At 39.4% G+C, this 25,543-nt stretch overlaps 1 protein-coding gene and 1 long non-coding RNA gene across 15 annotated transcripts in view; one reads left to right on the top strand and one right to left on the bottom strand.

The window, feature by feature from the left end:
* The window catches only part of LOC117796653, a 48,108-nt gene extending 33,720 nt beyond the window's left edge, over positions 1 to 14,388 (bottom strand). Inside the window, exons 1-2 of the long non-coding RNA XR_004621218.1 lie at positions 14,320 to 14,388; positions 1,890 to 1,995 (exon numbers count right to left, since the gene is read on the bottom strand). This is a non-coding gene — a long non-coding RNA (uncharacterized LOC117796653). The remainder of the gene's footprint in view (positions 1 to 1,889; positions 1,996 to 14,319) is intronic.
* A 5,688-nt stretch (positions 14,389 to 20,076) lies between these two features.
* Positions 20,077 to 25,543, top strand: part of KIF21A (kinesin family member 21A) — a 153,192-nt gene continuing 147,725 nt past the window's right edge. For 12 of the 14 annotated variants that reach the window (XM_019808793.2, XM_019808792.2, XM_019808791.2 and 9 more), the window contains exon 1: positions 20,077 to 20,545. In XM_019808793.2, the coding sequence (XP_019664352.1) occupies positions 20,502 to 20,545 (44 nt within the window). In that variant the 5' untranslated portion in view covers positions 20,077 to 20,501. The remainder of the gene's footprint in view (positions 20,546 to 25,543) is intronic. The other 2 variants (XM_019808794.2, XM_019808797.2) reach the window with 1 other exon arrangement.

The following is a 25,543-nucleotide window of genomic DNA, read 5'->3' as shown; positions in this document are numbered from 1 at the left end:
CCCCAGATTTTGCCTCTTGTGCCTGGTATAGATTGGTTACTAAAACCCAGGTCTGCCCACACTAATACACAGATAGTCTTGGGACAAAGTCCACCTTCAGTTCTCCTTTATGCGCATTGGTTCAAACTTTGTTGTTTCTAGCCTCAGTTCAACAATGCATTTAATTTTTTTCATTTCATTTTATTATTATTATTTTTTTTTTTTTTTGGTGGGCAACAAAGCAAAGTTTATTGAATGATAGCAAAGTGATAGTACAAAGCTCCCAAAGAGGGAGGGGACCTGAGAGCATTGCCCTAATTTTTTCATTTTAAATATATGTGTATTTTGTTTGCTTGTTAAGAGGTCTTTATTTTTTCTACAGCAGCTTTAGGTTCACAGCAAAACTGAGGTACAGAGATTTCCCATATACCTCTTACATCCAAACATGTACAGCCTTTCCCAGTATCAACATCCCACACCAGAGTGGTGCATTTGTTACAATTGATGAACCTACAACATAATCACCCATATTCTGTGGTTTACATTAGGGTCCACTCTTGATGTTGTACATTCTAAGAGTTTGAACAAATTTATAATTACATGTATCCACCATTATAATATCATACAGAGTATTTTCACTGTTCTAGAAATACTCTGTACTCTGCCTAGTTATCCCTCCCTCTCCCCAACTTCTAGAAATTCTGATCTTTAATGTCTCCATAGTTTTGCCTTTTCCAGAAGGTCATGTAGTTGTAAATATACACTATGTAGCCTTTTCACATTGGCTTCTTTTACTTAGTGACATTCATTTAAGTTTCTTCCATGTCTTTTCATGTCTTGATAGCTCATTTCTTTTTAGCACTGAATAATATTCCATTGTCTAGATTTAGCACTGTTTATCCATTCACCCACTTAAAGACATCTTGGTTGTTTCCAAGTTTTGGAAATTATGAATAAAGCTGCTATAAACATCTACATACAGATTTTTGTGTGCACGTAAGTTTTCAATTCCTTTAGGTAAATAAATACCAAGGAGCAGAGTTGCTCGATCATAGGGGTAAGAGTATGTTTAGTTTTAAGAAACCACCAGACTGTCTTCCTAAGTGGCTGTACCATTTTGCACTTCCACCAGCAGTGACTGAGAGTTCCTGTTGCTCCACATCCTTGCCAGCATTTGGTGTTGTCAGTGTTCGGGATTTTGGCTATTCTGATAGGTGGGTAGTGGAATCTCAGTCTTTTCATGTGCATTTTCCTAATGACATATGACGTAGATCATCTTTTCATATCCTTATTTGCCATCTGTATACTGTACCTTCTTTGGTGAGATGTCTGGTAAGGCCTTTGATTATTTATTTTTTATTTATTTTTATTTATTTATGTGACAGAGAGACAGCCAGTGAGAGAGGGAACACAGCAGGGGGAGTGGGAGAGGAAGAAGCGGGCTCCCAGTGGAGTAGCCCGATGTGGGACTCGATCCCGGAACCCGGGATCACGCCCTGAGCCGAAGGCAGACGCTTAACGACTGTGCTACCCAGGCGTCCCTGACTATTTTTTTAATTGGGTTATTTGTTTTCTTATTGTTGAGCTTTAAGAGTTATTTGTATATTTTGAATAACAGTCCTTTATCAGATGTGTCTTTTGCAAATGTTTGCATCTGATCTATGGCTTGTCTTCCCGTTTTCTTTACATTATCCTTCACAGAGAAGAAGTTTTTAATTTTAATGCAACCTAGCTTATCAATAATTTATTTCATGGATCATTCCTTTGGTGTTTATCTGTATGTAAGTTTTATCTAGAATGTTTGATTTATCAGAAGGGGGGGGGGAGTTCACTGAACGTCTAGTATACCATACAGCCAGAAACAGAAATCTTCTTCACTGGATTTTTCTAGGAAAGAATCAAATGCTTACCTCTGTTTACATCAATTCCAGTGGGCAACAGTCAACTTCTCCCATTTCTGTCACCAAGCTCTACTCCTGTCCACTTGTTCAGCAGGTTTCTGTAGCTCATACGTATCTAGGTAGGCAGGTGGGGAGGAAAGGGAAAAAGACTATTGCATGTAAGCCCTTCTCCTGGCAGACACCCCTATTCTCAATAAATACATTTCTTGATGCACTTCTTATTTGGCTTACTACAAGAGAGAAGTATACACAATAATAATGCTCTTAAAAGAAATCCTCACTTTCCAATTTCTCTAGACTTCTCATATATAGGCTGGAAATAGGAGATGGCTATAGAACTACCTAAGCATTATTTACACAGCACATCTCTTTTGAACACATATTTCTCAACTGTGATTCTCAGCTTGCAGGACTTAGTAAAAACCAGGAAAAGACTTTTTTAGAGGTAAAATGTATATGAAATCACACAGTAGTATGAGTATAGATGCATAGCACATTTCTGGAAGGCCAAACAGAAAACAGATAATTGTGACTATCTCTAGGAAACGGGAATAATGACTTGGCAAGGAAGGGCTATTGTTTTCCATTATATCATTTTACATTGTTTAATTTTTTTCTTTTTTACCATGAATATCTTTGAAGTTTATTATTTAAAATGCCTAGAAAAATACTTGGTTTTTTGGGGGGGGACACCTGGGTGGCTCAGTTGATTGTGTCCCACTCTCTCTCTCTTTCTCAAATAAGTAAATAAATCTTAAAAAAAAAAAAAAAGCAACTTTATGGAAAAGGCAAAACTATGGACACAGTTTAAACAGATCAGTAGTTGCCAGGGGTCGGGGGGAAGAAAGGAGGGATAAATAAATGAAGTAGGGGATTTTTAGACCAGTTAAACTATTCTGAATGATACTGTCATGTGGATACACGTCATTATACATTTATCAGAACCAAGAATGTACAATACAAAAAGTGATCCCTAATGTGAACTCTGGACTTCAGTTAGTAATAATGTATCAATATTGGCTCATTGATTGTAACAAATGCACCACATTAATGCAAGATATTAACAATAAGGGAAACTGAGGAGGGTGGAGGAGGTATATGGGAACTCTATACTTTCCACTCATTTTTTCTGTAACATAAAACTGTGCAAAAAATAAAATCAATTAATTAAAAAAAATAAAAGGCAACTTTTAATTTAAGTTGCCCTTGAGGTGCTGCTTACTGCTTCACCTTTAGATACAAATGCTTCAATTTAATAATAGAAAGCATCAATGTTGCCTTTTTCTGTGTAAAACCTGATTTTTTTAACGAGAAAGACTGCCGATCTCTTTTGAAAGTGACAAAGTTTATAATAACTTTTGCATTGGTATCTAGATGTAAATGGACAACTAGAACAGTACAGTTTAGTTTTCATATATTCAGCCTCAAGAGTCCTATTCTCACATTTAAATTTTGACTGCTAGTGCAATCACCACACTCAGATTCATTTGTTCCATCATGTAAAAATTCCCATTCTAAAAGAGTATTTTGGAAGATGTCATTTCTACTTTTTCTCTCATAAAGCCTGTTTAGAACATATTTCTTCTGAAAAATCTTTTCTGACACTACACTTTATTGAATCACTACCTGACTTTCTGAATAGTGCTCAGTCTTTTCTTATTTCTGACTTCTCTTTGCAGCTAGAAATAACAGCACAAAGCGCTTATAGGGATACTTGCTTCATTCTGCTTCACAGATTTTTACAAATTAAAGCTTTGTGGCAACCCTGCATCAACCGAGACTAATGGAGCCATTTTCCCAACAGCATTTGCTCACTCACATCTCTGTGTTACATTTTGGTAATTCTAACTATATTTCAAACTTTTATATTATTACACTTGTTATGGTGATCTATGATCAGTGGTCTCTGATGTTACTATTGTAATTGTTTTCAGATGCCAAAAAACTGCACCCATAGAAGATAGCAAACTTAATAAATGTGTGTGTTCTGACTGTTCCATATTCCCTGATACACAACAATTGAAATTAGGACAATTATAATGGCCTTTCCATGTTCAACTGAAAGAAAGAGTCACACATCTCTCACTTTAAATAAACAGCTAGAAATGATTAAGCTCAGTGAAGAAGGCATGTCGAAAACCAAGACAGGCTAAAAGCCAGGCCTCCTGTGCTGAACAGTTAGCCAAGTTGTGAACGCAACGGAAAAGTTCTTGAAGAAAATTAAAAGTGCTCCTCCAGTGAACACTGGAATGATAAGAAGTGAAACAGTCTTATTGCTGATACGGAGAAAGTTTGAGTGATCTGGATAAAAGATCAAACCAGCCACAACATTTCCTTCAGCCAAAGCCTAATCCACAGCAAGACCTTGACTGTTCAGTTCTATGAAGTCTGAGAGAGTTAAGAAGCTGCAGAAGAGGGACACCTGGGTGGCTCAGTTGGTTAAGTCACCAACTCTTGATTTCGGCTCAGGTAATGATCTCAGGGTCATGGGACAGTGCAGAGTCGGCTTCTCCCTCACCCTTTGCTCCTCCCCCTGCTGTTTATTTCTCATGGTTCTAGAGGCTGCAAAGTCCAAGATCAAGGTGCTGGTCAGTTTGAGTGCCTGATGAGAACTCTCTTTCTCACTTGTAGTTGACTGCCTTCTTGCTTCTTGCCTATGACTTCTTTATGCACACTGGGAGAGAGAGCGCAAGCTTGCTGGGGTCTTGTTCTTTTTTTCCCTCTTCTCTCCTCTCTCTTTTCTTTCTTTTTTAAAGTAGGCTCCACATGTAGAGCCTAAAGTGGGGTTTGAACTCATGATCCTGAGATCAAGACCCGAGTTGAGATCAAGACCCGTGCTGAGATCAAGAGTAGGATGCTTAACTGACTGAGCCACCCAGGCACCCCTGGTGTCTTTTCTTATAAGGACACTAATACCATCACGAGGGGCCCACCCTCATGACATCATCTAAGCCTAATTATCTTCCAAAGTCCCCATCTCTAAATGCTATCACACTGAGGGGGCTAGAATTTCAACATATGAATTTGGTGGTGGTGGGGGGGTGGGTTATAAACTTTCACTCCATAATAGTCATTCTTTTCTTTCTTTCTTTTTAAAGATTTTATTTATTTATTTGACAGAGAGAGAGGGAACACAAGCAGGGAGAGTGGGAGAGGGAAAAGCAGGCCTCCCACTAAGCAGGGAGCCTGATGCAGGACTTGATCCCAGAATGCTGGGATCATGACCTGAGCCAAAGGCAGACGCTTAATGACTGAGCCACCCAGGCACCCCACTGAGCCACCCAGGCTCCCCTCCATAATAGTCATTCTTACAGGGCAGTAGGTCACCTGTTGGTCATACCTTTCTATCTCAGACAGACTTCAGGGCTGGGTTGATTTCAAAGAGGGGAATGAATGGCCTCTTGACACCTCAGAGCAACTTCATGCAGGCTGGAGATGCTGCTATCATCTGCACCCTGAGGTTAGCCCATAAGAAAGTAGAAGCTGTGCTATTTCAGTGTGCCTACAGTAGTTGGTCCAGTGTAGAGAGCATCACCTTAGTGACTGCCTGAGTGATTTGGGACTGCCACTTGGCTCCACTTTCTAGCAGGAATGGTATAGAGCATAGTGCCCATTATGGCCGGGATATTAAGAAGCATCATAGTCATTATTATTCAAAGTTACCAACTGGATTCCCCTCTCAATGTCAATCTCCTCTAGCATCTGATTCATGCTGAATACTGCACTCTGGTGACACAGGAGGGGCCTCATGAACAGAATCTGGGCCCTGCCATCCTGGCCTTGCCTCCACCTCAGGCATGGAGTCCCACAGGGAGGTGAGGGGCCCCAGCCTGTAAAGATATTACATTTTAGGGGCGCCTGTGTGGCTCAGTCATTAAGTGCCTGCCTTTGGCTCAGGGCATGATCCCAGGATGCTGGGATTGAGCCCCACATCAGGCTCCTCCGCTATGAGCCTGCTTCTTCCTCTCCCACTTCCCCTGCTTGTGTTCCCTCTCTCGCTAGCTGTCTCTCTCTCTGTCAAAGAAATAAATAAAATCTTTAAAAAAAAATTACTCCACCCACCAGTAAAAACAAAACAAACGAATTTGGTATTTAGATTCATTAAGAAATTAAAATAATTAGAAAATATTATTATTGATGTATGATGTTGCCAAATGAAAGCATCACGTATGCATTAATGAGGAGTACAGGGAGCTGTAAAGAGCAACAAGAAAACAGTAATGCATTACGATTCACATGTTAGCACTCTTTTTTGCATAAATTCATAAAATTTTATTTATGTTTAGCATTTGCCTCTAAGTCTAAACTCTCAGGTCAGAATATCATAGGTATTTGGTGTGGTGAAACTTTCTAACTCCTTTCTGTATGTTATGCTGCATTGTTTCCCAAATTTAAACATAGCAGGATCAAAATAAAACCCATGGGCACATCTACATATCCTGCACATGCAGTAAAAGCTAGTGCAACTTAACTGATAAAGTTATGTTCCATGAACAGCAGCTAGTGTTTCCTTAACTGAAGTTCATGTTCGATAAAATTTGAAAGTACCATCCATTGATAGTTTTGCTCAGTGAATACTTATTGAGCATCTACTTTGTGCCATTGCACATAATAGGCATTGGGCACAAAGTAGTGCACAAGATACATGGTCCATGACTTAGGAGGTTAGTTGAATATGTGGAATTTTCAGCCAAACAGAGAAGAAAGAACAGAATATGTCAAGAAGACATGGGTTTTTACTATATGATTTCATTTATAGGTTGTATTTAAGAAACAAAACAAATGAACAAATTAAAAAAGAAGACAAACCAAAAAACAGGCTCCTAACTATAGAGAACAAACTGAAGGCTACCAGAGGGGAGGTGGGTGGGGGGATGGGGGAAATAGGGGTTGGGGATTAAGAGCACGTTTATCATGATGAGCACTGAGTAATGTAAACAATTGTGGAATCACTATACTGTACAACTGAAACTGATACAATGCTCAATTAATTATGCTCGAATTAAAATAAAAAATTTTTATTTTAATAAAAAATGACATGGATTTGATAAAGAACAAGGATTATGAATGTGATCTAGGTGAAAGTAAATTTGTACAGAAGGTTTAAACTGTTATGAGGGTAAAGAAATACTGAAAAGGGACACAGAAATTTCATGTATGGAGATGGCAAATAGGGTGTCTTAGAAACACAGATATCAGGGGCGCCCGGGTGGCTCAGTCGTTAAGCGTCTGCCTTTGGCTCAGGTCGTGATCCCAGGGTCTTGGGATCAAGCCCTGCCTCGAGCCCTGCATTAGGCTCCCTGCTCTGCTGGGAGCCTGCTTCTTCCTCTCCCACTCCCCCTGCTTGTGTTCCCTCTCACTGGCTGTCTCTCTCTGTGTCAAATAAATAAATAAATAAAATCTTAAAAAAAAAGAAAAGAAACACAGATATCAAACTATTTTCGATTTTAACTCGGAAACCACACTATTCTGTGGAATTCCTTACAGGTTAATACAAGAAGTAAAAAATAGATTGTTTTGGAAGTATTTTTTTAGAAAAATGCACGTATATATAGCTCATGACACTATTAATATTCTGATTTTATACATTCATAAAAGTTTTTTTAACCACTCAGATAAATATTTCCAAAATCTTAATGATATAAATAGAATTAATAGATAATTTGGTAGGTGTTCTGATGCTTAGACACTGATGCTGGGATGAATTTAAGAAAGGCAGACTGGAGTCTGAGATACCATTTGGGAATTGAAAATACAATAGTTTTGACAATCGTTTGATGTTTGAGTTCATAATTTTCTTTGATTTATTTCTTATATAGTTATATTTTATATCATTATATTTTCATATTTAGTGGCTAAAATATGTGGGCACTTCAAAAATTTTACTGAAGTTTTATGTTCTTTCAAAAAATCGTAACTTATTTTTAGGGGCACCTGGCTGGCTGAGTCAGTAGAACATGTGACTCTTGATCCTGGCATTGTGAGTTTGAGCCCCAAGTTGGGTATAAAGATTATTCAAAAAATTTTTTAAACCACAAGTTATAATTTTATTTTTTTTTAGAGAGAGAGAACGGGGGAGTAAAAAAAGAGGGAGGGGCCAAGGGAAGGGAAGAGAGACTCATAAGCAAGCTCCACACCCAGCACAGAGCCTAACCTGGGGCTCAACCTCAGGACTCTGAGATCATGACCTGAGCCTAAATCAAGAGTCAGATGCTTAACTACCTGAGTCACCCAGGTGCCCCGCAACTTATTTTTAATAGAATACTTCTAATATGTAATTTTCAATGGTTTACATCAGGTATTAGTAACATAGTAACTTTTGCCCTGTCAGGAATATACTAAGGAAAGACAAGCATTGTCTTTCTTCCCTCCCTTCTTTCCTCCCTTTCCTTTCTTCTTTTTCTAATGGTTTACAATCCATAGAATCCATGAGTTCATGGATATTTATTATAAGCAATGGAAGAAATAAATACACGGGGGAAAGAGGACAGCTGTTCCTTCTAGTAGAATTCCAATTAATAAAAATAGAAAGAAATAGAAAATCACTATTAGGCAAATTTCCTAGTAATTATTGTGGATAAGAATCATTGACAGATGCTAAAATTACTGGATGAAAGTATAAGAAAAAAGATGATCATGTTGTCAACACATCCCCCCCATATTTATTAATTATGAAGACAAAATAATAATTTTACAGTGAAGAAATCCTGCAGACACCATCTCAACCACATGATCGAAGTTAACAGTCACTGGTGCTGTGGACTGAATTGTGCCCTCCACAAATTCATATGTTGAAACCTAAACCACAGTGTGACTATATTTGGAGACAGAATCTTTACTGAAGTAATTAAGATTAAATGAAGTTCTAAAATAGGGCCTGGTCTGATAGAATTAGTGTCCTTATAAGAAGAGACACCAGAGAACTTACTCTCTACATAGCACAAAGACAGCTATCTATGAGCCAGAAAGAGAGTCCTTACCAGAAATGAACATGCCAGACCTTGATCTGGGACTTCTAACCTCCAGAACCATACAAATAAAATAAAATAAAATCAAAGTCTGCTCTTTAAGCTACCAGGTCTATGGCACCTCCTGATAGGATGCACTGCAAAGGACACAACATCAATTCTCTTGGTATTATTAAGGAAAAATGCATAAAATCAATCAAATCTTGAGAAAACATCACACATACCCAAAATGAGGAACATTCTACAAAAGAAATGGCCAGCACTCTTCCATGGTGTCAAGGTCTTGAAAGACAAAGAAATAATCACAGATTGAAGAAAACTAAGAGGACATGGCAGCTAAATGCAATGTGAATCCCGGATTGGACCCCCTGAAACAGAACAAGGACCTTATGAGAACTAATGGTAATGTTCTGGTTGGATAATTTTAGTATATTTATATAGGTTGTTATATTAGGGGAGCTGAGCACATGGGAACTCTTTATTCTATTTTTACCATGTTTTATAAATCTAAAATTATTCCAAAGTAAAAAAAAAATTAGATATAAATTGTGTGTGCGTGTGTGTGTGTGTCTTCACAACTTGACCACTTCTCACTACCTTTATTGCTGAGCCTGGCCCAAGTCAGATCATCTCCTGCCTAGATTATGGCAATAGCCACCCAACCATCTCATTCCATCTCTAGCTTTCCTAAGTTTATTTCCAACCCAGTGGTCAGAATGATCCCATTAAAACATAGTTAGCTGTCACTACTTGGCTCAATATGATCCAGTGGCATCCTATCCCACTCCCTAATTTGATGGCTTGAAAGGTTGCCCTGTATGATAATCTGATAATCATCCTGCCTTTTCTTTTTTCTTTTTTTTTTTTTAAAGATTTTATTTATTTATTTCACAGAGATAGAGACAGCCAGCGAGAGAGGGAACACAAGCGGGGAGTGGGAGAGGAAGAAGCAGGCTCATAGCGGAGGAGCCTGATGTGGGGCTCGATCCCAGAACGCCGGGATCACGCCCTGAGCCGAAGGCAGACGCTTAACCGCTATGCCACCCAGGCGCCCCCATCCTGCCTTTTCTTTGTACTACCCGCCACTCCCTTCAACCTCTCTAACATCATCTGTCACTGTTTCCTTCCTTACTTTGCTCCAGCTATGTTGCCCACTTTTGCTGTTCCTTAAACAGGGTCGGAGATATTTGGACCTGAGGGTTTTTGCATTTGCTCTTCCCTCTGCCAGGGATGCCTTCCCTCCAGTTTCCCCATGGCTCATTCCTTCACTTCTTTCAGGTCTTTCTGGGGGATGCCTATTCATTCAGACTTATTTTTGATTGTTTTCTTTAAAATATGAAACATTCCTACCATCCAAGCATTGTGTATACTCCTTTTTTTTCTATAGCATTTCTATACCATCAAGCATATATTACATTTTAATTATAGTTATCTTTCTCTCTCCTAAAAAATGTAAACTCCATGGGGGCAAAAGTTTTTGCCTATTTTGTTTTCTGCTATATCTCCAATGCCCCAAACCATGTTTGCACATAGTTATTGAATAAATTGTTGCATGAATGGGTAGTAATTGCCATCTAGACTGAATTTAAGCCATGGGGGAAAGTGTAAAAAGGCAAAGAAAGAGGACCTGGCACCATGACTTAGAAATTTCAAGATTTAGGGGCACCTGGGTGGCTCAGTCGTTGAGCGTCTGCCTTCAGCTCAGGGTGTGATCCCGGAGTTATGGGATCGAGCCCCGCATCAGGCTCCTCTACTGGGAGCCTGCTTCTTCCTCTTCCACTCCCCCTGCTTGTGTTCCCTCTCTCTCTGGCTGTTTCTCTGTCAAATAAATAAATAAAATCTTTAAAAAAAAAAAAGTTTCAAGATTTAGAGACCAGGAAGTGAAGGCCTGTAAAGAAGTCTAAAATACAGCCATCTGAATTAGTGGCCTAGAATAAGATTTTACTTATTTTACTAAATAAGATTTTACTTATTTATTTGAGAGAAAGGAGAGACAGACAGCAGGAGCTGGGGGCAGGGGCAGAGGGAGAAGGAGAAGCAGACCCCCCGCTGAGCAGGGAGCCTGACATGGGACTCCATCCGAGGACCCCAGGATTATGACCTGAGCTGAAGGCAGATGCTTAAGTGACTGAGCCACCCAGATGCCTGGGTATCAACTTTATAAAAGCTTACAATCTAGTGGGAAAGACATCTTTAAAACAGATAAAGTCAAACTAAATTAATAGCCTTAATTATGCCTATGTACAATGCGAGTGTATCAAAGGGGTCCTTAGTCTAACTTAAGTGTGAGGGCATAAAGAAAAGAGTCTAGGGGTGCCTGGCTGGCTCAATTGGTAGAGCATGTGACCCTTGATCTCAGGCTTGTGAGTTTGAGCCTCACGTTGGATGTAGAGATTACTTAAAAATAAAACCTTAAAAAAAGAAAAAAAGGAAAAGCAAAGCGTCTAAGAACACTTCCAAGATTGGGTAGAATTTCTTTCAAATAAACAAGGGGTAGAATGGAGATAAGATGATGAAAATAGCTTAAATATGGTGTCATTTAGGCACTAAAACATTTGTTGAACTGATGTAATGATTTACAAGTGGAAATGGGATCTAGGTTGAATTCTTTTGCACCATCATTATGAACTTCTCAAAGGAGTAAACTGTTCCTTTGCCTTCCCACCACCAATTCTTAGTTCCCTGGACACCTAGCTTTTCTTTGCCCTGTCCTACCACAACTACTCTCTGCGGATACAATTAGTTGTGTCGATCTGATAGATCCATTGATTCTTCTTTTGTCTTCGTTCCCTTGGTTTCTCCAGTGCCTTGATGCTCATGTTCTACCCACCCTTTGAGAAACTCTACTTTCATTTTCTTACATTGCTTCAACCCAAGCTCTCCTTCGCCTATGTCTTTCTTCTACCAAATTAACTCTCCTTTCCTTCTACCAAACTTGCCTGTTTTGGTTAATAACACTATTCTCTCAATTGCTGGATTTAGGGATATTTTTGAAAACCACTTTATAAATTTATAATCTCTGATTGGAAGGACCCTCTAAGACCTCTTATTTTATTTTTTTTTAATTTTTAAAAAGATTTTATTTATTTGTCAGAGAGAAAGAAAGAAAGAGAGCAAGCCTCCAAGACCTTTAAGATCATATTGCCCCTGTGTTCTCTCCAGTTGATGCTTGAATCTTTCTCATGGTGTCCTCATCAAGTGGTTTTCTAGCTATGCCTGAACGTTTTCAATGACAGGAAGTTTAATATCTTAATCCCCTACCACTCTTCTCCCATAATGCTAAATCCTGCTAATTCTCCTAAAGAATGTCTTTCATTTGTAAGTCCTACTTCTTCATTTTCCCCATGGTCTATTAAGATGCCTCGTTTAGGCCCTTACCAATGTTATAACTAAATTAGTATGACACGACTGCCCCATTGTATCTCCAGTTCATCTCACAAATCTGAACCAGACTCAATCCTTTTTTAAATGCTATTTTACTTCACGTATTTTTAAATAATGCCTTTTTCTTATTACTCTTTCACTCACAAAGTTTAAATGGTTTCCTATATTTTATTTTTTCAATCTAATACCCTCTGCTTTCAAGATTCTACCCACCTTATTTCTCATTGGTGTTGAAACACATCTTCTTTGTGGTATATACATAAGCAAGTGTGTTTAGCTGCTGCCACTATCTTTTTGCTAATTTACCGCCCTCTGACAGCTTAGTGCGTCCCTATCTCTGTTTTTATCTTTATTATCAATGTCAGAAGTAGAAAGAAGTCCCTTAAATAGTCATTTTGAGATTATTTGGACTAAAAAATGAGTTTAACAACTATTTTCCTAGCAGAAATAATTCCTAATAACTATTTTCCTATTTCCGTTGGACTTCTGCGAAAATTGGAGGAGTAGCTTGGGGTCATAAAACAAATACAAATGTAACCAATTCCTTTTGTCTGGGGGAGTTTTCTTGGTGGTTCACTGTGAAATCACTGTTCTAGGTCAGATCAGGTAAATGAGAGCCAAGTTATATACTGATCTAAGTAAAGCATCATAAAAAAGAACCTGTATGTTTTCACTTAAAAAGCACTGATTCTACCAAATGGATATCTGTATAAGGAAAATTGAGAGATCTAGATGTAAATGCTTTGTATTTTCTTTTTTAACGTGGCTATTGTGTTGTTGTTTTGAGGGGAGATAAATCTAAGCACATGTTCATTGCAGAAGTTGGTGAAATATTTATCATATAATTATAGACTATAATTAACTTTAACTTCATATTTTGCTATAGGTTTTCTAAAATAGAATAAGAATGAAAAATCTAGAGTTCATTAATCTTTTGGTTTCAGGGTATCCAGAGCATGAGAATTTGAAAAATACCCATGTGGAGGTAACAAGAAAAGAAAATCATGAGAAGAGAGAATATGCAGGCAGGAAATTCAGTTAGCAGGGCACCTGGGTGGCTCAGTTGGTTAGGCATCTGTCTTCTGTTCAGGTCATGATCCCAGGACCCTGGGATCAAGCCTCATGTTGGGCTCCCTGCTCCGTGTGGAATCTGCTTTTCCCTCTCCCTCTGCCACCTTCCCCAACTCCCCCCACCCCCCGCCATGTTCTCTCTCTCAAATAAATAAAATAAAATAACATAAAATGAAATTCAGTTAACAGATATGAAAAAAAGAGTGGTCTTATTGATGAATAAATAGAAGAGGGGTAGTAAATGGTGAAATGTTCTCAATTAAAAATAACTAATAAAATTATCTTTCAGTGATTCGGTTCTATAATATTCCAAAACAAAAAAACACAAAGAATGAATAACTATCCCAAAAGGCTTATCAAGTTCAGTCCTGCACAGTTAGAAAAAAAACACACTCTTCTTAACAAACTTGGCTCAAAACTTTGGCTCAAGACCAGCATGACTTAATAGCTGTAATTTGCATTTGAATGCAATTAACTGGGCCAGTACTTTGGGGTAATCAAGCTGTGTGCAACACGCAGAAGCTGCAAACTCAACAAAAGTTCGAAGCACTGGAGAGAAATCTTTAATCTGTGAGTTCCCCTTAAATTTGGAATCCAGGTCCAAGCCCTTAAATTCAATTTTAGATTTCAAAATTATAATTTTAAGTGTGAACACTGAAATTTAACTTTTATCTAATTGTTTATCCTTAATGAAGAGAAGTTTAGATACTTGCCATTATTTTTCCATAGAAGAAGAATTTCACTGTTTTTATAAAAGCAATTGATGTTATTTTAAGAATTTCAAGCAATATAAAAAGATACAAAGAAAACAAAAAAATTCCTTAAACCCTTACTTTCCACACAGAAATGACTCGCGCCAATATTCAAAATAAACACAAATGAGAAAAATGTGAAGAAAATGTGTATTTAAGAGTTTGATTTTTCTAGTAACGTTATGAGTCATTAAAAAATAAATTTACAAAATGTTAACTGCTTTTACCATAAGGTAAACCACTACTGTAAGTATTTAAGCTCACCTTGTGTTAGTTTGCAGTATACATTCTTCATCTGCAAATACTTTTAATGTAGGCTGAGATTTTCCAAGCCTAAAGAATAAAATGTATAGTGAAATTAATGGTGAAGAACAAAGAACACAGAACAGGGAGTGGAGATATGTAGATTTTAGTTGAGCTCTGCCAACTGGGTAGTATGTGTGTGTATTGGGGCAGAGTGGGTGGGTGGGGGTGGGGAGAAAGAGAGTAGGGGCAGCAGGGAGGCAGCTGGTGGTGGTGATCAATTCTCCTCTCAGGAACTATTTCCCTATCTGTAAAATGAAAGGGGTGGACTAGAAATTAAAATGTTTTCCATCTCCAAAATTGTAGGAGCCTAGCTTACCTTTGCTGGTTTACAGAATCTCAGGTGCTCTGGTTTCCTTCCTGATAGTTTGAATGCCACCTTTAATAGACACTATGGTCTGGAAATAGTCTCTTTGAGAACTATAACTGGTAAGCAGCAATCTACAATGAAAACTTGTTCTGTGTTGAAATCAAAGCATAGCATGCCCTTCTTCTGGGAATCACTTATTTATTTGCTCAACAAATAAGTGCTGTCTGTACTCTTGACTTTTCTACAAACTCTGCCCTTTAGTAATTTACAGTCTGGTTGAGGAGTTAAAAAGTGATCATTACAATAATAACAGAGACATTAATGAAATGCGATGAAGATTTGAAAGAAGAAAAAAAATCATACATCTGGTCCAGGGGCAGAGTGAAATCAGGAATAGGTTGAAGAAAAGGTGATTTCTGAGTGAGGCCTGAAATAAACATAAGATTTTCACAGATAGATGTTGTTGGGAAGGCTTCTGTTTCCTCATATGTTATATGGAAGTAATAACTGTACCCACCTTCTAGAGATGAGAGAATTACATGAAATAATGCATGTTAGTCACTTTGCACATTACACCAGCATGGTAGAGGAGTCCCACAAATGCTTTCCATTGTTATTAATGAGGAAAATGTATAAAACAAAAAGAATCACTGAAAGAAAATGGATATTTCTGATTGTGGTATTGAGGGTTAGTTTCCTAGAGACTTCTTCAAAAAAAAGATTTCTGAGGGGATGGTTGTCTAGGCATGCTCTTCCAAAGCCAGTTGTTTGCACATAAAGTTGTAATCAGAACTTTTTCTTTTAATCTTTTGTGCTAGCAGCAAAAAGGAAGAGGCAAATAACTTTTAATAACTGATTAGAATGTGGAAGCCAGAAAAACACTGGGTAGAGGGTCTCAAGGGAAAAAGCTGGTGAGATAGTTGCCCTAATGCATGTTGTAGCTTCTTTTTGGCTGCCTGTTTAGGGTGTGCTAGAATCGATCTTTCTTCCAAGTATACTTTAGACAGGTGCAGCTGTAGCATCTGCTTTTTAAAACACTTTGTATTACTGAGATATTTACAATAAAATTAGCTAGTTTTATGGGGTACTTATTATGAGTTAGTGCTGGGATTAACAAATGATAAGCAAAGCCCTTTCAATTTCCAAAACAACTCTATAAGGTGAAAAATACATTACTTACATATAAGAAGCTGAGACTTAGAAAGGTCCCATCTCTTGCCCAAAGTCGCTTAGTCATTTGGCTCATCTTTAATGATCTATGTTATGTGCCAGACACTGTTCTAGGAGCTACAAATACATTAGTAAATAAAACAGAAAAGATCTCTGCTATCTTGAAGCTCATAGTCAAATAGAGGGAGGCAGACTATAATCAAAAAAATATTAACAACAAAATATCACCTAGTGAAAAGGGCTATGAAGAAATAAAACAGTGGTGTGATAGTGAATAACTGGGGGTTCACGGTGCTGGCTTCATGGGCGAAAGGTTAGTGCAGTCACACAGGGCCCTAGGCTTACAGGGGCTCTGCTCTTAGTTTAATGCTCTATCACTGTCTTGAAATGCTTAATAATTTTATCTTTGGATTTGTGTTTGGTGAGGGAGGTCTGATAAAACAATGATACATGTGGGTAAGTACAGGACATAGGGCAATATCCATGTCCTCCATTCCTTGTCACAACATTGTCATACAGCTTTTGTGATGCCCTGTGAACATAGACTTCTGGTTGACCCACAATGTGTGGGAGTTCTGTGAGATTCAAAGCCAGTGGCAGTACGAGGTAAACGTGTTATGTGTGACTAAGCAGGGATGCTGACGCCTGGAGAGGCTATGCTTCCCTCAAACCAGAACTTGCTTCAAATAAAAAAAGAAAGCAATGGCATTCTAAGAAAACACTACCAAAGAACTCTATCTTACCCTTTCTTAGTCATAGCTTCCCTGTAGCTAACCACTAATGATGATGTAAAAGGAAAGGCAAAGACAGGGAAAAGTAGTTCCTCTTCCTTTCAGTTCTTCCTTACTCATCTGTAAGCCAAAGGTAGAAAGTGTTAGTAGAATGTAGATGAATCAAGAAGTGAAATAAAAAAAAGGTTGACTTAGTTTTGTGCAATGTTTTCAGAGTTCAGCTAAGAATGAAATTCACATGCATATATGTACTACACAGTAGGAATTGTATCATTTTGATAATTCCATATGAGTTAATTGCTCCTCTATTCATATTTAAGACTGGCATTGTACAATTTAAAGATGAATGGTAAAATTAATGCTAAAAATTAAAAATTTTAATTTTTCTTTATGGAAAATAACATTAAATAGCAAAAAACACCATGACAAGTTGAATGAGAGAGTTCAGAATCTGAAAAGCTTTATATTTCAGCATCTTTAACAGGATTTTTATATGGCTTTTCTTTTCTTTTCTTTTCTTTTCTTTTCTTTTCTTTTCTTTTCTTTTCTTTTCTTTTCTATTTTTTCTTTCTTTCCTTCTTTTTTTCTTTTTCTTTCTTTCTTTTTTTTATATTGTTTTTCTAACAAGACACCCTGCATTTTCATTTTGCATAGGTCATGCAAATCATGTAGCTGGCCCCTTGAGGGGGTGCTACCTCAGACTGAATGATCAGGAGGGGTCTCTCTGAGGAGAGGAGAGGAATTTAAGTTCATACCTAAAAGCGCAAGAGGAGCCCACCATGGAAAAATCTAGGGAAAGAGCATTCCAGGCAGAGAAAATAGCTAGTGCAAAGTCCCTAAGGCAGGAAAGAACTTTCATGTGTTTAAGAAATAGAATGAAGGCCAGTATCACCACAAAGTAGTGGTTAAGACTTGGAGTGGCAAAAGATAAGCTTAGGAGGGCCTAGCAGCCTCAGTCAGTAGAGCATGAGACTCTTGATCTCAGGGGTTGGGAGTTCAGAGCCCGATGTTGGCCATAGAGATTACTTAAAAAACAAAACAAAACAAAACAAATGAACAGCAACCACCACTGAATCTAAAAAAAAAGTAAGGTTAGAATCTGGAGAAGCTGGAGTGTGAAGTGTCCTAAAGTCTAGAAGAATTTACTCTATTTCTGTTAGGTAGCTATTGGAAGGTTTCAGTCAGGGGAATGATATAAATGACTTAGGTTTTAAAAGATCACTTTGTGCAGTGTGGAGACAAGGGTGGACTCAAGGAGACCATCCTGAGTGGTCTATACCTGAAGAATTCCTCACCCTTCCAGACAGAATTCATCATACTCTTGTTACAATTTCCACTATTGCACTAATGAATTTCCAAATTTGTCATCTTGAACTATACTCTAAGCTCCTTGTAGTTAATTCTCTCCATATCACTAGTGTCCAGCATTGCTGGCATATAGCAGTCATTTATTAATATTTATTGAGTAAATAATTGGAGTAGGATTTAAACTACTCTTATGGTAAAAAGCTCTTCCCTTGGAGTTTTCTTTAACTTAAGATAATTAGGTGAGCTGTAAGGAAAGGGGTTATAGCAACTATAAAAGAATCCGAAGTAAAAACAAAATAGATAATTAATTTACAAACTTTGAGACTTGGCAGAAAATTGCTTAGTCATCAAAGGAAATCTGAATTTTTATACTACTTTCCTCTGAAACCATGTACGAAGCCACAGCTGTTACTGGTGCTAATGTTTTGGTCAGAACTTCCAACCTAATGGCTTGGAACTGAAGCTGGGTTGATAGACATTTTGATTGGTTTGCATGCTATGTAAATGTAGTGCTGAATTAGTTGTTGATGCTGTGAACTAAGGAGTTTTCACATAAAGGTCTGATTTTTCTCTATCTCTTGAGAAATAACAAACATGCAAACAAAAAGCTTGGAAGTAATGGGTCTGCATTCCAGCAAGCCAAAGCCGAGGATGGCCACTGCCTTTATAAGCGACTCCGTGTTCTCCATTTTATCTCTCCTCACTCTGCCTGCTTAGACTCACTTAAGTTCCCTGGCTGGCTGTTGTCTGGTAGCATTTGTATTTGTGACATCTCCTACTGAGACATATATGTACTGGTGCTATTATAAATTAGATTTTTTTTAAAGGTCTTAAATTATATATATTTCTTTTTAGTTTTCTTGATAAATTTGCTTGGCTTTACTTGTCTTCCTTGCAGCTTTTATCAATCCAAGAAGGAAGGAGGACCATCTAGAGCCACCCAGATAGAGACTGCCAGGGCTGGAGGAAGTGGTGCTGATTTGTTAATAGATAAATACTGAGGGGAGAGAGGGCAGGCTCTCTAGAGGGCAACCAGAGGAGAGCTTTGTCACTAATTTGGTCTACAGAAGGATACCCACCATCTCTGCTCTCTTTATCTCCTAGCCACATGTCTGTTAAGACTCAGGGCTATGGGGTTCAGGGACAAAATACCTTTAAAACTAATATAATTATATATCACACTGGCCTTCATCTAAGATCGTTAAACACTTCTTGTTTGTCCCAGAGTGTGCCGCCTCCTCCACCCACGGGGCTGGATCGCTGCTGTTCAGAGTGCTTAGGTGTGCAAATTTAGGAGGTCAGTACTTGGGGCTGTGTGTGTCTTTATTTGGATGGTGACATTTAATCTATTATACTGTTTTGTATGAACCCACATGTTTATTTAGAGAAATGTATGGGGCATTCCACAAAAGATACTCTGTGGCGAAGCTAATAAAGACTGTTGCCACAGAGCTATCTAAAGGCATGTGGAAGCACAATAGTCACAAGCAGAAACCACAATGGTTCAATGTTGATAGAATCCCGGGATTGAGAGGTGCCTTTTGAAGGCCAGGAAGGAAAAAAATCCGTTTGTGAGGATTTACTACAGAGCAGGTCTTGGTGGATATTCAGTTCTGGGAACACTTGGCAGTACCAGGGTGCAGTTCATTTACCAGTGTACAGATGACTTAACAGAAACGCATTCAGGAGTCTCGGAGTAAATCGTTTCCATATTCTATGTGGGCTGGTAAACGGGCGATGGGCAGCAGAACAGCCCAGCTGCCCAGACAGTGGCCAAACCGGGGAGCCGGTTTAGCACGACTGACTGACTCCTGCGAGGGAGGGCGGCTGGCGGGGGGCTGGGGAAGGGGGTCAAAGTCCAAGCTGGAGAGAGGACAATAAGCCCAAGGGTGGAAACAAAGCCAAACCAGAGTGGCAGCTGACTGATCCTGGCGCTGCGCTCGTGAACCAAGCTCCGATTTTAGAAAGGACGCAGGCGGCAGGGCGAGCACCCGCTGCCTCGTTCTCACAGAAGAACCTGGAAGGGCGCACGGGCTCGCCGCCCTCGGGCGTGGGCAGCCCGCGGCCGGCATCCCTCCCCCTCGCGCCTCCCTGCCCAGCAGCGCCAGGCAGTGCCCGCCGAGGGCAGGGCGGGGCGCAGGCCGGGGGAGGGCGAGCTGGGGCCGGGCTGTGCGGCCGCCGCTGACGCAGTGCGGGGCCGGCAGCCCTGAGCGCCCAGGCGGGCGTGGAGTGTTTAGCCCGACCGCCGGCAGGCCGCGTCCCCACCGGAGGGGGCAGGGCGCACTTACCGGCCGTGAGGAAGCAGCGGACGGCCTGCTGGCTCCGCCACCGCCGCGCTTGCCATTCAAGCGCGCCTCGTCCCCGCCCCAGATCCTGGGGGGTGAGCGGGGGAGAAGGGGCGGGCGTCCGCCAGTAGTGAATCACCTCCTCCTTCTGCCTCAGCGCCGCCGCCACCTTTCCATTCAGTCGCCCAACATGGCTGGAGCGTGGCGGAGGTGAGCCGGCCGCCCCCTGCCGCTCCAGTCTGCTGCGCCCGAGCGCCGCGCCTCCGGCGGTGCCTCAACTCTGCGGTGCAGAGGCCCAGGGGCCCTGCTGTCGCCAGTCGCCAGCCGCCAGCCGCCAGCATGTGGGGTGCCCCGGACGAGAGCTCGGTGCGGGTGGCTGTCAGGTGAGGAGCGACGCGGCGGCGGGCGGGCTGCGGGCTGGCGGCGGGCTGAGGGCGCGGAAAGGACGCGCTCGAGTCGGGAGCAGAGACTGCTGAGGTGCGGAGATCTGAGGGGGCAGGCGGCTGGGTAAACTGAGGCTGCGGATCCCTGCCGGCTGGCGTACGCGGCCGGGTGCTGCCGGCGAGAACCTGCCGCCCTCAGCCGGGTGGCCTTTGCAGGTAGCGGGCAGCTGCGCGACGCCGGGTCCCCGGGGTGTCCAGACTTCTCAGGGGTGCCAGCCGTCGGCGCCCGCCTCCGCCTGGTCTCGCACCCGAGGAACAATCGCCTCAGGTGGGGCTGCCTTGGGCGATGGCCCGGCCGGCTTTGCCCGGAGGAGCTGCCTCCGTACTGGGCTGTGGTGTTCTTTTTATTATTGAGAGAGTGTCTGTCGTGTGTGTATATGCGACTCAGGCCTTCTGAGGCAGGAGACAAAGCATCAGACAGCGCTTCCAAACGCGGGGTTCTAGATGCCTGTGCAAATGGAAGTCTCCTGAAGCATCACCAAGACAAACGTAGCACAAGCGTACGGGTGTAGGAGGCATATCTGGCCTGTTAGGCATTGGAATGGGAATTCTCCTCAAGAATTATATTCCCTGGTGATAGGTCTGTAGAAGGAAGACAGTCTTCAGCAAGTGGAAGGGTTAAATGGGTGACTGGGTGAAACATTCTGAGGTTAGGCATGGTGGATACAATATAAAATTATACATGCCTGGGTGTGAGTTTTGAAATACCAGATACATCAAAATTGTATTTTGGTCAACGCCAGGTAGACGAGTATTGAATGTAACTTAGACTGTTTTGATACATATCAAGAAGCAGAGCTCTGACAGTTGCTTATGGAAAATTGCAACATCATCACTGAAATATTAATGAAGCATTCATGATAGAATAAGTGCGTTGCTTTCACGGCTCTCTGATGGTCTAATGTGAATCCGCTTCTCTTTATACTTTAATGATCATGAAAACAGTGTCCTTGGAGAAATGAGAAATTTTTGAAAAAAAAATCCTCCACTCATGTAGCCTTTCTGGAAAGGTATTTTAAAAACCCTATTATGTCAGCATTATTATTTTAGTGGCAAATGTTGATTAGGCATAGAAATGGCAGTTTTATACACTTTGTATCTATAATCACTTTAAAGAATAACATGAATTTTAGTTTTCTTTTTAAGTTCATTTATTTAAGTAATGTCTACACCCAAAATTGGGCTCCAACTCAGGATCCCCCGCCCCCCCAATCAAGAGTCATGCTTTTCTGACTGAGCTATCCAGGACCCCCAGAATAACATGAATTTTTTTTTTTTTAATGGATCAGGAAATGATCACCCATGGAGGTGACAGTTTTATGACTGTTTAGAATCACCTGTTACAAAGCTTTTTAAGTTTTAATTTGGTTAAATTTTTGTTTTTTTGGGGGGCTACTCATCTAGTTGTTGGATTAGTTTGTTTCTTCTAAATACTGCTACTACCTCTCTCTTGGCCTTTTAATACTCATTAATGACTGTACCATGGGACAAACACAGTTAAGAGGTAGTTTTGTTAGCAGATCCAGTCAAAGAAGGTGAAGAAGGAGCATAAAGTAGTAATGAAAACTGAAAATTAGGCTGTGAGAGAAATCATTTTTAAAGATTTAAGATTTTTATCTGTGAATGCTCTAGAATATCATAGGGCAGTTTATTTGCTATGCTGTTAAATCTGATACTGCTTGCACTGAAGGTGAGCAGAATCATGGATGACCCTAAAGTGATGTTGATAGATAAATAATTTCTATTTGATTTATAAATAAAATATATTTATAAACGATTTATATTTGACTTTGTTTACACTTTTTAAGTCACGAGGGTGGGTCTGTTTGTGTGGGAAAGGTTTATAAAAATGTTAACAGAACTTGGTAAGCTGCACTGTAAAGGTCCTTTTTTCTTTTTTCCATTAAATACACTGAATAGATCCACTGTCTAAACTTATTTTACATAGGGTAATAATAGCTTATGTTTTTATAGCACTTTGGTATTTAGAAAGTGCTTGGAGACATATATTTTCATTTACAACAAATATTTATTGAACATATATCCTTATCTCTGATTATTCTGATTCTGAGCAGTCATTGTTGGATACAAGTCATGTGCTAGGGTCAGTGCTGTTAAGATGTTTTATATCATGTAAAATCTCATTTATTCCCCATAACGGTCTTTGTTTTAGGTTCTGTTATTATGACCATTTTACAGATGAGACACTGAAAGATTAAGTAACCTGCTTAAAGTTAAACTAGTAGCTGGTGATGGAACCAGTGTTCCAACCCAGACAAATTCTTAACCATTAAATCCACATAGGTGAAAGTCCATAACATTCACAAAGCTTTATTTAGCTTAAGGTCAGTTGCCTTTTCCTGGTTCTGTACTAGTTCAGTTACAAATGAGTGGCTTTGACCAGTTTTTAAACCTTGATATTGCTAGAAAAGATAAAATTCAGAGAGGACCTGAACTTAGTTAAAATATTTCCTCAGATTCTCTTTAATCTTTACAGTGTCCTCCAATCCTACCCTAGTTTGTGACAGTCTTCAGCAGCAGGATAAGTAAATCAACACATTGAAACACATCAACAGAGGCATTTGGCCTGCTTTTCCCCTTCAGTGAATAACATAATAACAGATATAGGGGATTGACTCTACTCTGAAATGCATAAAGTGTCCTAAAGGTTCTTGTGTTTTGTTAGATGTGGAGACTGTTAAGGCTGATGACTCTATTTTGAGATTTCTCAGAGTAAGTCCATGGTTCGTATACAACTTTGGGGAAAAGAAGTTCAAAGGCAATTTCTTGTTTAGGGAGAATATTTTTTATTCAGTTTCTGAAAATGCCTTTTGGCAGGGTGTATTTTAGATATTTTGCAGGATATCTTTCACTGGGTTGGATATGGATTCAGATAACAGCCCTATTATTCAACCCATGTGGCTGTGGAGCATATGAATTATGATTAATGTTACTGAGGAACTGAATTTGTTATTTTATTTAATTTTAATTAATTTTAAACTTAAAAACTGGTCCTTGATTTAGTTTTTGGATAACTTTTTTTTTTAAAGATTTATTCATTTATTAGAAAGAAAGGGAGAGAAAAGTGGGAAGGCAGAGGGAGGGGAAGGTGAGAGAATCCCTAGTAGACTTCCCACTGAGCGAGGAGCCCGATGAGGGGCTTGATCCCATGATGCTAAGATCATGACCCTAGCCAAAATCAAGAGTCTGATGCCTAACTGACTGAGCCATCCAGGCACCCCGTTCTTGGATAACTTTTGAATATTCTTGAAACAAGTTGGTTAATGGATCTACTTTTTCAACTGTAAAGTTTATATAATCTGAATACTGATAGAAATGATAAAAACTTAGTGTCATAATTGACATGCTGTAAGTGTAATATATACATCAGATTTGAAAGATTAAGAAAAATGAATGCAAATATATCAATAATCTTTGTATTGATTACACATTAAAGTGATATTTTGATACATTGAGTTAAATAAAATACTAAAATTAATTACACCTACTTTTCCTTTTTTAAAATGTGGCTACTAGAAAATTTTAAAACCAGATATAATATTGCTCACATTAAGTTTCTATTGGTTAGTACTGCTCTATAATTTAAATATAGAATAAAACTACACTATTTATCAATAGGATAAGTCAATACATAGAAACAAATCATAGCCACCCCATCATAGATGAACCACACCCTTAGATCAAGAAAATGCCAAAATACTAGGTGTCTTTTTTAGAATGGTTATACACACACACACACACACACACACAAGCCTGGATTTAAAAGCAACATTTTTTTCCCCCTCAAGGTACATAGGTGCAGAAAGATAGTGATTATGGACTCAATATGGTAGCTGAATTCTTAGAAAATGTGGTAAGTTAAATGGATGGCTTAGATAGATGTCATGAACAAAAATGAACAGTGAAGTATAATATATATTCTATTCTTAATATCTAAGTATACTGAATTGAACTGTTCAGTTAACTCAAAATAAGATCAATTAAACATTTTGAATTCTAATTTAAGACATTATGAGATGATGTGCCTTTTCTCCCTTCCCTGTCTATAAATGCTGACTTAACAAATTTGAAACTTTTTTCCTTTTAAAAAAATTTATTTATTTTTAAAATATTTTATTTATTTATTTGAGAGAGAGAGAGAGAGAATAAGCTGGGGAGAGGGGCAGAGGGGGAGGGAGAAGCAGACTCCCCATCAAGCAGGGAACCTGATATGGGGCTTGATCCTGAGACCCTGGGATCATGAGCTGGGCCAAAGGCAGACACTTAGCCGACTAAGCCACCCAGGCACCCCAAAACTTTCTTCCTTTTCAAAAACTTTAGCTTGCAGAATATGTCAAGAGCTGGACAAAAATGGAGATACAGAGAGGACTACAGTGTTTTTGTGTCATTGTCTATGTGTTTGTGAGCTAAAATGTCTTTGCTTGGCTTTGACAGAGGGCTAGACATATCCTTGACAATCAGTTTGGATTAATGTGTAATGTAGTCTAATTGGGTTTCAATTTGCTGTGTTTTTACCTTACTAAAGCAATTTTAAAGAGTGGCATTGCTCAGCAGGCTTATGACTGGTTAGACAGTCAAAAGCTCAGTTTTAGGTCTGTCACTGGCACTGATTTCCAGTGTGACCTTTCTGGACATTTCTTTTCCCTCATGCTGATGTGGCAGTGTAAAGGTATTACGAGTTATAAGAACTTTGCACATGTAGTCTATTAAGTATGTGATTTTGTTGTTAAACTGTTGGCTCTATATCGACAGGAAGGAAGTATTTTAACATTTCAAGCTTGACTTTCCCAACAATGTGTTTACTTTGGGTACTCCTGTTACTGAACAGGAAACATTTAGTCTTTTGTGGTCACTTTTTCCCATTCTGATTATAATACACATGTACAGTATTTCATATAATCTACAGTAAAACCGTAT

The sequence above is a fragment of the Ailuropoda melanoleuca genome, chromosome 16 (assembly GCF_002007445.2).
Source record: "Ailuropoda melanoleuca isolate Jingjing chromosome 16, ASM200744v2, whole genome shotgun sequence".
In the NCBI taxonomy this organism is placed as follows: Eukaryota; Metazoa; Chordata; class Mammalia; order Carnivora; family Ursidae; genus Ailuropoda; species Ailuropoda melanoleuca.
This window is presented reverse-complemented; position numbering and strand designations above follow the sequence as displayed.